The 14,800-nt window shown below is 33.1% G+C and overlaps 2 protein-coding genes across 4 annotated transcripts; both read left to right on the top strand.

Moving 5' to 3' along the window:
• The first annotated feature begins 1,589 nt into the window (after window positions 1-1,589).
• Window positions 1,590-3,883, top strand: LOC132726374 (uncharacterized). The gene is made up of 2 exons (XM_060711696.1): window positions 1,590-1,733; window positions 2,330-3,883. The coding sequence occupies exon 2, from the start codon at window positions 2,369-2,371 to the stop codon at window positions 2,945-2,947; it is 579 nt and encodes a 192-aa protein (XP_060567679.1). The 5' UTR covers window positions 1,590-1,733; window positions 2,330-2,368; the 3' UTR covers window positions 2,948-3,883.
• Window positions 3,884-6,176: 2,293 nt separating this feature from the next.
• Window positions 6,177-12,858, top strand: LOC132726421 (uncharacterized). 3 transcript variants are annotated; one of them, XM_060711753.1, is made up of 4 exons: window positions 6,177-6,383; window positions 8,421-9,257; window positions 9,610-9,640; window positions 11,741-11,882. In XM_060711753.1, the coding sequence occupies exons 2-4, from the start codon at window positions 8,455-8,457 to the stop codon at window positions 11,747-11,749; spliced, it is 843 nt and encodes a 280-aa protein (XP_060567736.1). In that variant the 5' UTR covers window positions 6,177-6,383; window positions 8,421-8,454; the 3' UTR covers window positions 11,750-11,882. The 3 variants fall into 3 exon arrangements, with proteins under 3 accessions (XP_060567736.1, XP_060567722.1, XP_060567731.1); XM_060711739.1 differs by lacking the exon at window positions 9,610-9,640 and having other exon boundaries at window positions 6,181-6,383; window positions 11,741-12,858; XM_060711748.1 differs by lacking the exons at window positions 6,177-6,383; window positions 9,610-9,640 and adding an exon at window positions 7,748-7,881 and having other exon boundaries at window positions 11,741-12,858.
• Window positions 12,859-14,800: the final 1,942 nt, after the last annotated feature.

Here is a 14,800-nt window from a genome sequence, read left to right as displayed (position 1 = left end):
AGCACGTGTAGCTGTGCACCTGGGGTTTTGTTTTTTGATTTATTCTGTTTTGTCAGAGTTATTGCCCATGATTTAGTAAAAATTTGCAATTTTCCGCTTGTGTCACACATAGCTCAAAAGTATTTGACCTAAGGTCATGAAACTTTACTGGAATGTTGATCAGCATGTGTAGTTGTGCACCTGGGTATTTTTCATATGAATTTAATTACTATTTGTAGAGTTATTGTCCTTGACTAAGTAAAAACTTTCAACTTGTCACACGTTACTCGAAAAGTATTTGACCTAGAGTCATGAAACTTTATATGAATGTTGATCAGCATGTTAAGTTGTGCTCCTGGGGTTTTGCTTGTGAATTTATTCTGTTTTGTCTTATATTGCCTTTGACTTAGTAAAAATTTGCAATTTTCAACTTGTGTCGCACAAAAAGTTTTTGACCAAGAGTCATGAAACCTAATAGGACTATTTGTTACCATGTGTAGTTGTGCACCTTGGGTTATGCTTGTGGCTTTATCCAGTATTTCTAGAGTTATTGCCCTTGACTTAGTAAAAGCTGTTCCATTATGTTGTGTTATTTGTTCCTTTGAGCACTTGAGTTAGAATCAACCATCTGTTAAGGAATAATCAACATCACTGTGAAGCTATGCATCTACATGTAGTATTTTGCATGTGGATTTTTTCACTTTTGTTATAGTCATTGCCTTGACTTAGTATAAATTTTCAATTTGTTTGTGCATAGCTCAAAAGTATTTGACTTGTAGGCCTGAAAGTTTACAAGAATGTTGGTCAGCACGTGCACTTATGCACCTTAGGGTTTGCTTGTGAATTTAGTCAGTATTTGTAAAGTTTTTGCCCTTTACATAGTAAAAGATGTTTAGTTTTCAACTTGTGGCACATGTAGCCCAAAAATATTTGATTTAGTGTCATAAGATTGACAGAACAGTGGAATGTGGGGTACCCGTGTCTTATGGGCGCATTTCTAGTTGTCCTATCTTCCTTTCTATAACTGTGCAGACAACTTTCAACTAATGTTTTAATATATTCTTTAAGCTAGAATCTTCTTACATTCTACACTTTGTACAAGAGCTTCGATTTGATGTCTAAATGACATTTACCTTTAAAGTTAAATTTACGAAACCATGACTTTATTTAGTTACTGGTTCTTGGAGCATTTGTTCTGTTTTTAACTTTTTAAACAAACATTCCGTGTACGGTTAGGCTTTAACATCTTAGCTTAAATCTATTCAATCAAAAAGTTTTTATTTTTACCATTTCAGTATATTACTCTTTCAAAGGCTGCAATAATATTGTTTAATTGATTATATTAAACTTTAGGTTAATCAACATATCTTGAACCATATTTGTGATGATACAATAGAGAAATAATTCTAGGATGTCATAAACAAGAGTTAGTCTGGTTGGCTGAATAAGATAAGAAAATATATAAGCTCCAAAGATTTAGTTTTTTTGTGAAAACGGTACAACCCAAGCATTACACAGGAAATTTTCTGACCCACCCCACCTTCCCAGTTTAATTTCTACGTTATATAAAGACAACATTAACCAGTTATCATAAGAGCGTAAACGACTTATCGACCGTACAGCTATGATCAATACATCTAAACAGTGAAAATGGAACTTGTCGATAAATGCTTTAAGCTGACTGGCGTCACGGTACTTTAATGTTGTGACACCTGTAACATGACGGGGAAAACAGATGGATATTAACAAGAACGGTCAGTGATATTCATTATCTAATCGTTTGTTTTAATATATAGATTAATGTAAATTTACGTTAAAGGTATCGCTTCATCGCAAATTGTTAAAAAGCAAAACAGACAAGTAGCAGAAAAAATACAAGACTAATTGGCAGAATGTATCGTCTAGTGAATATGCCATGATTGCCATTTCATTAAACTTATTTTGATCGACTTTGGTACCTGTATTGTATGGAAGATTGGAAATTTCAAAGTTCTAAGCAAATTTTCACCACATTCTTGAAGGGTATGTCTTATGACTTGCTCACAAAGGCGGATTCAACTTGTAATGTTCTCGTAAAGTAATGCTCTTGGCATCTTTTCGTGGTGTTTTAATATATGATTATTTGTTAACAATACATGTTTGGTATCCTTTGTCACAGACATGCTTCTGTAACGTCTGAGCTGCTAACACAAAGAGCTGCTAAGACTTCAAGTCTGGCCCACAATTTTATTTTTGCTTTGTGTAAGACTCATTTGTTTACTGATTGAGGAAGAGTGCCTGTGTTTTTAGCTGGTTGCCAATTTTTACTTAAATGCAATCAAAATTATTCATAGAAAGTTGATTTTTTCAGGGACAGGAATATCTAGCAAGTTTTGATGGCCATAACCGAATGAATTTTCAAAAAGAAACGTCACAGAGAAGATTTCTTGCAAGAGTATGTCAGTTACCACTCAGCGAAGATGTACAGCAAGGTGTGGGAGCTGTGCTGGTATTAGTCGGTTTAACACTACTATTATCTGGTGTAATATTTGCCATTGTTGCATACACTGGCACCAAACGTAACGTTATAGGCTCCTTTCCTTACGTCGGTCCTGTACTGATAGTCATAGGCCTTCTTTGCATTATGAACGGGTACATTCTAAGTCACAAAACCGATTTTAAGAAACTCTGGTTTTATTTCAAGCGGAGAAAACAACAAGTATATGTTGAAGAAGACTATTGCGATTCGCAAGAATTAAACGGATCAATCAGTGTGCTATGTTTACGCTTTCTTGTTTGTATTTTTATCAGAAGTAACTCTGGCGAGACCAGTGAAGCTCTGGAAGATGAACAAAGGGCACGAGAGATGTCACTTGCCAACGAACCTGCTGAAGGGACGGAACAACGACCTAGACTAGAAAAAACGTCATCATTCTCACCATTCCGTCAAACAAAAGTTCACCCGAGTATTACCGTCACAACAGTGTGATAAATATACATTGATAGAACTAACATTATGATTGCTATACATGAATAACTGTTTAATACATAAAAAACTATAAGTAACTACCCGATAATAATATGACATTTACAGAGATTTGATTTCATTTGACATTGATTTATTAAAAATGTAACTTGACTTTTATATTAATAGCCTAAGTTTTTGGTTCAAATGCTTGGTGTGATTTCATATTGAAATGTGAAAAATGCAAATGCGTGAAACTTTGCGCCTCACGTGCAATCAGAAAGCTACAATAACAATAAGGCGAAAATGCGGTTAAAGACCACCTGGCTATTTATTTATTTGAGTGCGATACTTTGCTTCTTTCTTGCATATAAGACAGGATTATCTACTGTTTACGTCGGTGCTAGAATTCAACTCTCGGCTGTCGTCACGGACGGGGATATGTAGCTCTCGGATAACTGTTAGCGGAAACTCGGAAGAGCCTTGCCGTAAACAGTTACCCTCGAGGTTGATATTCCAGTCAGAGCTGGCAGCCGGTGTAAGATCTTTATAGTTTTTAAGAGTTTTAGTTTTAAACGTGTCGGCTCGGATGATATCGACCGCGAAAAATACAATACATATATACAGCTATGAAATATTAAAATGCGTCAATACGGGGGACCATTCCCGAGTTCATATGGGTACATCGTTATATTTTATTTTGAGAAAGTCTACAAAAATTATGTTTTTAATGAATGATTTTGGTTTAAATTAGAATAAGCTGACATATTGTGTTGAGTTGTTTCTCTGTATATTCCCATAATTATAATATATTCAAGATTTTATTTTAAAAACAGCAGAAGATCCCGACGTTTACGTACTGTATATTGGCTACAGCAATTGAACATTTAATGATACATTATAAGATTTATGTATAATTTGAGGATGTGAAGTTAATAAAGAAGGGTACAGGGTGTTGTTTTTTCATCATATATAATGTAAACAGTTCAATTATAATATGGGGGTTGCGTTCATTGAACGCCGCCTTTCCTTGTTGATCTTGTTTTTCATTAGTCGCCGGTAGAAACCGGCGACTATATTTGTAACAGTTTAATATTATACCTATGGTAGGAGAAGCCCTTAAAATCTGAAAATAAAAGCATATCAATCATTGAACAATTAAAGACAACAATTATTTTTCAGTAATCTCAAAAATTCAAGCATATGATAACTTTGCTAAGTGAAATGAAATATGCACATATTGACATCTTAAAAAGCAACATTACAATTTTCATAAAATGAATCAATAACGTATCCCCAAGGATCAGTCATTGAATATTATGGTTACTTTTACTTTTTTCTATGTGTCAAGCATTGCTATTTTATATTATATAAATCATAAATGATATTTGAAATAACACTTTAAAATTATTTGGTTGTTTATATTTTACGACACCTATTATATTACATTATTTTATCTAATTATAAACACATTCTCCCTGGTCTTTCGTAAGAAACACGTGACTACATGTTTATATATGTTGTATATCGTTATAAAATCTATTAATAGTAACAGATTGCTGATAAGACATACAGGTAACTTGTTAATGGTTGGTGTGGTAGCTGATAAGATGCAAATCATTGTAATTTTGTACAGATAATTACATAAGTTATTTTTCATTAATCAGTTTCATACTTTATAATATTTATATCATTAGAAAAACCTGTTTACTCATTTTTTACACATTAAAAATAAATTTTCAAAACTTTTTCCTTTCTTCTTGGTAAAGGGTTAAACTTTGGCCCTTTCTGTCAAACTTTCGACAAGAAAGTTTAATAGTTTAGTTAAGGTTGAACATCCCAAAATAATTTTATACTTAAGAGGCACATTAATTATTGAAATATATAATGGTAATCGTTGATTTCGGTATATTCCGTCGGTTTCCGTCACGCAGGTTTCCAAAACGGTATGACGTTAGGGGTCCGGAATCGTATTAGATACATTGAAAAAACACCAAAAAACTATCTTTGTGTTGAAAGTTTATCGCACTAAAGGCAATTAAATTTAATTTAATTTTATATATCGTATGTAACGATGGGAATACATGTATTGATTTCAACTAAATTATATATTTTTTCTATAGCACATAATAATGACGACAACACTTTTACAGTAAAATTGTATTGTTTCATAAAATAATTAAACATATATATTTTCATAGTCACTTTGCAAATATTCGATGATTGGTAATTATCTGAATCTGAACTAGTAACCTATACAGATTTCAATGTATGGTACAACAGTATATTTACAAGAAGAATTACCAGCATAGCACTTGCCTTACAAGCCTCAGTGGCAAACATTACTCAACTCATTGTTCCTCTTATTTTAATACTTGAACCATTAAACTTATATTTTCTTATATTTATGATAATACAATCATTTTTCTATCCGGCGACTTGATGCTTTAGCATCAAAATCTCTACTTGTATTTTATAGTCTCTGATAAATTGAGACGTAAATTGTAATTAACGGAAAGTGACAGGTGGAGCATAACGCAAGTTCTATCATATCGGACAGGATTTTCTGCTGTTTACACCCGTGCAAGAATATTAAAATCTTTCACCGGCATATCAAACCCGAAAGTAACTGTCTGGCTCTCCTGGGTGTCTTTAAATAGTTATCCGAATGCCGTCTGCTAACGACAGCTGGTGTAACTTGAGTAACTGATGAGCGGAAACTCGACAGTCTCTTTGACGCCGAAAACAACAGAGCTAGATATTCCGTTATATACCGGAATAGAGGATGTTTTATCTTTATTATGTTCTTTATCTACCTCATTCTTTCGTTGTCTAATGAAATATAAAAAAAAAGATTACTTTAGTGTTTTTAAAATGGCAACTTAGAACAGAGATAAGTGACGTGTATAGCTTACCCGTTGCTAGAATATCATAGTGACTATATTTTCCTGTTAAAATTGATTGATCTACCAAAATTTAACATGATATAATCTCATAGCGTCTTTTGATTTAGATAAAGTTATCTTTTCGAGTTGTAGATCTATAATTTGAATCTCGAAGAATAAGAGCAATTACACATCTACCTATTACAAGTAGTACCTTAGTCACAAATTTAAGTACCTTTATGAGAGTTTATGTGAGGGTCCTTATTGAAAAGTACTTCTTTTTTCTTCTCAAAAATATTTTTGTGATCATTAAGCATGTCGGAATAGTTTTCATCAGGTTATCTCCCCTGTGCTTGCCCGTTGTTTACAGGTTGCTAACAACAACCTTACTTGGCGCGATGTAAACTACGATCATTTATGGGCTTTAGATAGACTTAATGACCCGGTCTTATCCTTTGATGCGGAACTAAGTAAATCTTCAATATGTTATCGAAGATGGTCCAAAATGGCAGTACAAATAGAAAATGCGCATGTCTTATACATAAAAGGATTGGATTTTGAACCCGACATTTAGAGTAAGTTTAATTTATTCAATATTAATTTAACTTGACTTTTAGTTAAATTTCTAGTTCTGTTAATGAGGGCGTGCATTGATTTACGTTAGACTGTAACATTGGCTATTCCCATAATAGGACCACCCAAATTGTATCGGCAAACAAAGCTATCACGTGACAAATTTTGTATAACATTAGTTATCAAGAACAACCTTAACAGCAATTCATATAAAGTTGTGTTAATGATAACTAATGAAAACAAAGTGATAGGTCAGTAATTTAAGTATTTATTTGTAGACATAGGTTCGATATGTGTTACGAGTATAAAGATACGACTATAATTATCTAGAGCTACTGTTGTATGTTCTAGCCACGACATTCTAAACAGACTTAAATAAGCACAACATTCTTATCACGCTCAGACGATAGAAAAAACAAAATTCTTAGGAAGCTTATATTTGAAAAATATTTAAACACGCTTAGATGAGTACATAATTCTTTGCAACCTTTGATTTGTACATGTGCAACTTTCTAAACACACATAGATGAGTACAAAATTCTTAGCAAGCTTAGATTTGTACAACTTTCTAAACACACATAGATGAGTACAAAATTCTTAGCAAGCTCAGATTTGTACATGTACAACTTTCTAAACACACATAGATGAGTACAAAATTCTTAGCAAGCTCAGATTTGTACATGTACAACTTTCTAAACACACATAGATGAGAACAAAATTCTTAGCAAGCTCAGATTTGTATAATTTTCTAAACACACATAGATGAGAACAAATTTTTTTTGCAAGCTTAGATTTGTATAACTGTCTTATAAAGCTAAGTTGAAAACATAATTCTTAGCAAGTTTAGATTTGAACAACTTTCTAATAAAGCTTAGGTGAGAACATAATTCTTAGCTAGCTTAGATTTGTATAACTTTCTACACACGCTTAGATGAGAACAATATTTTATGGAAGCTGAAGATGAAGACAACATTTGAAGCACGTCAAAATTAATACAGTTTCAATGCACGTTCAGCATGTCGAGACGTGTAAAATATTTAAAGCTGAAATTTTAATTCTCATATTTCACACTTGTTGATGAGATTTGATTGCAGCTATAACAACTAGTTCATTCATGTATATATAATTAGCTTTATACTCGTAACATAAAACTATCACCAGACTGTAAATATTTCTAATTTATCCTCAGCTCTTAGTTACCATTAAAGCATTGCGTACCCATTAGAGAAAGGAAGCAGAATGGAGGCCTAATACCGACCTATACATTCTATTGTTTATTTTATTAATTATTTATAAGTACAGCTCTATAGAGAATTTACCATTGAGCAGCTTGTACAGGGGTTGCTATAAAATCGATGAATTAATATTTAAAAGGAACATATAAACCTGCAAATCGATTTAGATTTCCATCTAGAAATAAATACGTAAGAAAAAAGGTTGGTCCGATGTGTTCTCGAGGGGTTATTGATCGGATTGTCGGCAGGTTGAGGTGATAACAAGGTGAGGAAGATATGTATGTTATCATTATCTTTATATCACATTATCACAGTCATATCAACAAAAAGGATGTACTCAAATTGACAGTAGGACAGTTTTAAAAGTTCCAGGAATATTCGGAAATTCATTACAAGTGTTTAAATATATATATACAGGCATAGAAAAGAAATTTTTTTGTACAAAAATATTTATAAAATTCACGTGAAAAAATGTAACAAATATGTTTTATTGTGTAGCAAGACGCTCTTAAAACAAAATTGTCTGTGATATTAGAGTGTGTACAGGTATTTTCAAAATTGTTTGATCATTTTATACAAATTAATAATAATGGTTAGAAGACTTTATTGTTGCCTTATATGTTTTTTATGAACGTGTTTCGGGAACTACATGTAAGCACCGTCATGACTGAATAGATAATACCGGGTTTTTGTTGTTGTTCTTTTTTTTACAAAGTCTCACAAGTGTCTTGTTATTTTCTCTTAAATCAGTTCTTTTTCCTAATTTAATGAAATAATCAACCTTTTGTTTTCTTTTCTTTTCAGAACCTAACGTGTACAAGCCGGTCGTTTATATGTAATGTCTGATGACGAGAATCAGGGCTGTATGAAAATGAAGATCATAGAATATCATGATTACAAGACGTTAATGGGCCCATGTTTCGTTAGTTTCAGCGTTCCATTACTAGTTCCAGGGGTAGTACTTACAGTTGTTGGTTCCTATGGCAACGAAAGCTCCTTTCCAACATTTGGTGCCTGGCATATTGCCGGAATTGCGATTCTATCTTTTGCCGTACTTTTGCTCATCTCCGGTATAGTGCTCAAGTGTTGCTATCGGCCAGTAATCAGCGCCGACATTGAACAGCATCTATCACCAACATCTTCCATGATCACCGGAAGTAAAAATCTCGGGTATGAAAATGATATTTATTCAAAAAGTGCAAAACCTAACAATAAAGTCAGTCATCGCGACTCGCCTAATTTACACCGCGTGGTGTCTACTCACGAATCCAAAACAACGAATGTTAAAAAAGAAACAAATAAAACATGTTCAGAAAATGCTGCATTAGAGAGGAAAGTAACAACAAGGAGCACAACACAGCAAAAGGAAGTAGCGGAGGCGAGTTCAAGAACTGCAAAGAAACACAAAGACAGTTCAACGCCACTTGCTCCTCCGCCTTCGTATGCTGAGCTAGAAACTAAAACAAAACACAAGAAAAGACCAGAACCTATTGAAACAGCAGATAGTAATTTTAGTTTTAGCGTAGAAAGAACAATGCACGGACAGGTTAAGGTAACAGCCAGTATTGTAGCGGAAGCAGAGACTGTGAACACTTCCGGGTCACGTGATCTGTCTAGTGATGGTGGAACAGAAAAAACAAAGTGAGTTGATTTCATATTTTAATTGTTTATTTCACAAATGCCACCTCTTTGTTTCACTTTTACGCGAGGATTGATGGTGTTGCAATGTTTCAAAGATGAGTTGTTTAAAACAAAACGGGACACTTCAACTAAAATACTAACATGATTAACATTAACAACGTTAAACTCTTTCTCTGAACATAAATGTTAGGTTTTTTAGTTTAATTTAAGCTGGCACGGCAAGATGGTGTAACTTGAAGTCTTAAATTCGTCAGGGCCTTTCTTTTACAATAAAATTCTTCTAAATAACTTTATTTATTTGATTGTTTTAAGTTATCTTTAAAGTTTAAACATATTTCTTTATTTTGTTAAGTCGGCGCAAATATGGACGGAGGATTTTTGTAGTAAGCATGTCTTTTCAGATATTTTTTTTTACAATTTTCCTTCCTTATAAGGTAAATGTTGTCGTAGATGGACTTAAACCCTTTGTCTGCTGAATTTGTGAAATGAGTTTGCCCTGTTTGGAATTTGGAAAAGTCCATTCAAAGTTTAAGGGCTTAAGATATCAAAATACAAAAGAATGAGCTATGGAATAGTCCATTCAAAGTTTAAGGGATTTTGATATCAAAATGTAAATGAATGTGCTGGCAACAGTATAGAGCCTGGTCAGGCGTCATGTGTATCCAGGCCATGTGCTTATCAATGGTTCCAGCGGAGTATGGGTGAAACTGTCATTTTCTATTTTAAATAGATATTAGACGTGCTTTTTCATAAACTTACTTTTTAACAAAGCGTTATGCACAACCCCATACATGTTTTTGAAACTACACGTATTTGTTATTGACTATCAGAAATTTGATATTTATTTGAAACCGAAATACATTGCTATTTTACTCGATAACGTTGATAAAATTGAAGCTAAGAATAATAATTGAGCCGCGTCATGACAAAACCAACATAATGGGTTTGCGACCAGCATGGATCCAGACCAGCCTGCGCATCCGCGCAGTCTGATCAGGATCCATGCTGTTCGCTTACAAACCCTATTACAAGTAGAGAAACTGATAGCGAACAGCATGGATCCTGATCAGACTGCGCGGATGCGCAGGCTGGTCTGGTTCCATGCTGGTCGCAAACCCATTATGTTGGTTTTGTCATGATGCGGCTCATATATAAAAAAGCTATAGTTACTTTTCAATAACCCTTTGCTTCTGATCAGTTACACACTGTAAGAAAAAATAAATATATACATGTATATACAAAGTGGCATTATGCTCATTGTTTAGCTGAATTAGCTATTTTATCACAAAAGATTGGCTTATTACAATAAAGATTAAACAATGATCGTGGATGACAAATGTTAAAATAAACTCTAAGACTGCCTTAAGTATAAATAGGCTTTCCCATATTTAATCAAGTAAATGTTACAAATAAATTACGATTAAAATTTATAATAATTCCCTGGCTTTTCACGAGTAATTGCTTATTACAAAGAAGAATATAACATTGATAACAATTTTGGCTACCAGTACACTCACAATTTACATTTTGATGGACATAATGTCACTTCAAAATTGATTCCAGATTATAATAAATGATAATGTACGTGCACATTTAGATATTATCAGAAAGAATTGAGCTATATCCATCCATTCATAAGTTTTGATTTTGTTTTCTTATGAAAATCTTTAAAATATCTAATTAGATTATCAGTTCATTTAAACGACAGTGTCTGAATCATTTGATGTATCTTAGGAATGATAAGGTAAAAACTTAGCTTCTTAATCTACAATAGCTTAGCTAATGATGCTTACGTTGTTTTTATTTGACAATATTGAGATCTGAATGTTATATATATACACACAATATTTGCCTAATAAACGGTATTATATAGTTAAATCTTAAAAAAACATTTTGAACAATGCAAAATTGTATTTCTATTATTTTGTTCCCTGCTTATTTTGTAGTAATTGTTTTCTTTTTTGTTAATTTATTTGTGTTTATCACTTGTTTGATTTAGGTAGAGGATAAAAAAATAGTATTGGTATGAATATCTTATTTTTTCTTACAAATATGTTTTTTTCCTAATATGTAAAGTTCTCCTACCTCAAGACAAAACCCTTAATATGTATATTCCTAACTAAGATGCATGTTCTTATTTATACCTCAACTAAACCTTTGAGCACAACCTTTACTATCATCATACTGCGTTTTATCTGTTTAAAATTTGTTTAATTCATCCCCATTTTTAAGACATCCTGCAAAGGTTTAATTGCATGTTCAGTTATGCATGTATTTTCAATATTTTAACAAAGCTGTATTCATAAGATTATTTGATGCTTTGCGCTCAGTTTTTTACAGTTTTTTTTCAATATTAATGCACTGTCTCGCGTTTCTTTCATCATTCGCTTTTTATCACCTGTTCTTGAAGTTTTACTTCGATTAGATTACTGTTTTTAAGTTCGTGCTAAAATCTGAAAATACATATACTATTTTCTTTTAAGGTTCCTTGAAAAGAAAAGAAAGAAAAAGAAAAGACGCAAACGTAGTAGTAATTTGTCTCAGCAATCAGTTCCTCCGGACGACGACATTGACAGCACTTCCGCTGACACATCCGCGAGACAAGTACTTCCGGAATTGCGTACGCGCCCTGTTCTAATTCATGAGGGAGCAGAGCATCATCATCATGATTTACACGTACATTTTCAAGAACCGAAAGAAGATTCTATTCTAGATAGTACCATTAACAATGACAGTACTAAACCGGCAGTGTAAGAACATGAAGCGTTGGGATGATCAAGTAAATAGGAAAACTTGGGAATATTTTCAAAAGGTTTCAATTGATTATCAATGTCATGTGTTAGCTTACCTGTATTTGTTTAAAGGAAGTTGCAATGACTAATGATTTTGTTACAACCTTTTGCTAACTTGAGTATAGTATATTTTTTTTTACTAATCCGGTAAAACCTCTAGCACTAGTTCGATACTTTAAGGCTCAATTTAATCTGAGCCATCTTTTTCATTCTTTGTTTTTAAACGGTTAAAATGCCACTTGACAAGAAATAATGAAAGGGGTGGTGTGGGGGAGACAAATTGCTTCATATCAGTTTTATTTTAGAATAAATTACAAAACTAGACTTTATTACATTAATTAGATTATTTTATCAAGCATAATCTAGGCGTTTGCAAATACTTTAAATTTATATGAAAAACTTTTGGGAAACATGAATCTGTGGAGTCGATGTTGTAAGAATAATTTCAGCATGTTGCCTTAAACTTCTAAAGTATTGTCTTGATTCTATTCATGTATAAAAAATCGCATTTCAAGGTATATGTGCATAAATCATATGATTCAAAATACAATGTATTATAATGGTTATATTATGTTAATGCTGTAAAGCCCGGTCTCTGGGAAGATACTATTTTTATAATCCAAGTATTAATGTATGATATAGGTACATCAATCGCCGCTGGTTCGGCGATATTATCGTCCGTCATGTCTGTAACTTCCGTCCATTGTATAATTTGCATGTGTTTCTGTTTTCTAAGAACTGTGATTCGATTTTATACGCTATTTTTACATAAAATTTTGTTCTATATCAAATAAAATGTTTTAACTGTTGATTTTTGATTAGTCTCCCTTTAATCAAGGACAGCAAGTCATATAACAGACGGGCAAAGTGGCGGTATTTCAGATCCTTTGTTCTAATACATATGTCGTCGATGGTCACATTGATGAAATTTCATTTTATGAAATACAAATGTACATATACATATTTATGCATGTTTTACATGTACATATACGACCCAATAGAAAAATCTGTATCACACTTGAGTATAATTTGGAATGACGTTGCTAGCGTTGTTCTAGTTAATTATGCTGTTTAAATTTGACAAGGTACGTATAGGAGTATCTATAGGACTTGCCATTGCTTGGTTTTGACTCCAGTGGGTTTTACTAGAACCGATTACACTCTGGGGCTACCGCACCTGTGATGTCCTAATAATATTCACCCATATATTTACTCAAGACATTCCCTTGATAACCCTATTGTTTCCGATGACTAAGTTCATGTACAGTAGGTAAATATATGGGGTGTTTTATGATCCCAATGTCTAGATAAAGAGACTGACACATCTTATTTTATGAACAAATAGTGAACTTATACAGAATTTTAATCTGATCAGGGGTAGTGTAAACGGTATTTAAAAACAATGTGCTGAAAATTAAACATATTCTCGCCCATCTAATATTAAAGTAATTCTTGTTATGTTTTGAATAAACATAGTATAGCTGATTGACTTATACATGCATTTCATATGCATCAAGAACCAGACTCTTAAAGCTGATATTCAGAACTTTATAAAACAGAAAATTGGCATGCATGTTGACGTGTTAGGTGCAATGTGCTGTCAAAAACTCGCAACCTTAAACTTGGGTCTTATGTCCTCGCTTTAATATTTATTTGTCTGTTGAATGAGGTACAAACTAACGTAGTCGTATAAATATAGAATAATCATCTCTATTACCTGTTGTTCTGAGCATACGCTCACGCATTTAAATATAATTCTCTATTGGAAAATCTTTTTGCTTCCCTAATTCATGCATGCAGCAAGCAAATTCATTGAATTAATAACCCCGACGCTGAGTACTGGTTATTACTAACCGGAAGTGCACGTAAGATCTTGCACAGAAGCTCATGATTAAATAACTCATCATGTTGTACGGGAACGAGTGCCACCCTTTACATATACTGCAAAATAATCGGGGGCCATAACTATTTGTTAAATGGTCTGACCACAGCATACCGAGATTATGCGGTATTGAATATTCATTGAAATCCAATCAGAAAAGTAGTTGCTGAGAAATAGCACGGATTAGGATATTTCTTTGTTTCCATACTGCATATCCAATCAGGGGCCATAATTCTGAGTTGTTTGGTTCGACTTGGTCATGTAAATTATATGCACATCCATTGTTGGTATTTAATGTTTCTACAAGTTTTCATTGAAATCCAGTCGATATAGTTGCTGAGAAATAACGCGGAAACGGAAATCGGACGGGCGAATGGATGGATGGATGGACGGACGGACAACATCATCAAAACAATACCCCCTTAAGGAATAATTAGGCATATCTACCTCTGTGATGAAATTCTTGAACGATTGGGGTCAGCACTTAGTCATTGCAAAATATCTTAAAACAGAAAATAATGGTAACACTATTCATTTAAAAACGTGATCACTGATCAAACGACGAAAGTAGAAACGGTTTTACAATTGTTGGAAAACAAATTTGCGTTTATGGTGAAACACTCAATAAAGCAAATACAAGTAGTCAATATATGCACGACCAAGTCTTTGTGTAACTAATATCAGATATCCTGATTGTGACCAATTTAGTTAAACTTCATAGAAGTATTTGCTAAGAGCCACGTTTCTCAAACATTATTCAAAGTATTGTCAACAGTGGTATAATGTGACATTACATTGGTTCATTATTTGTAGTCGTTAACAGTTTTCTTGTTGGGATGATTGACCAGGTAACAGGGTGTTTGTAAAAC

Source organism: Ruditapes philippinarum, unplaced genomic scaffold (genome assembly GCF_026571515.1).
Source record: "Ruditapes philippinarum isolate M1 unplaced genomic scaffold, ASM2657151v2 ctg1894_1_1_1_1, whole genome shotgun sequence".
Taxonomy (NCBI): domain Eukaryota; kingdom Metazoa; phylum Mollusca; class Bivalvia; order Venerida; family Veneridae; genus Ruditapes; species Ruditapes philippinarum.
This window is presented reverse-complemented; position numbering and strand designations above follow the sequence as displayed.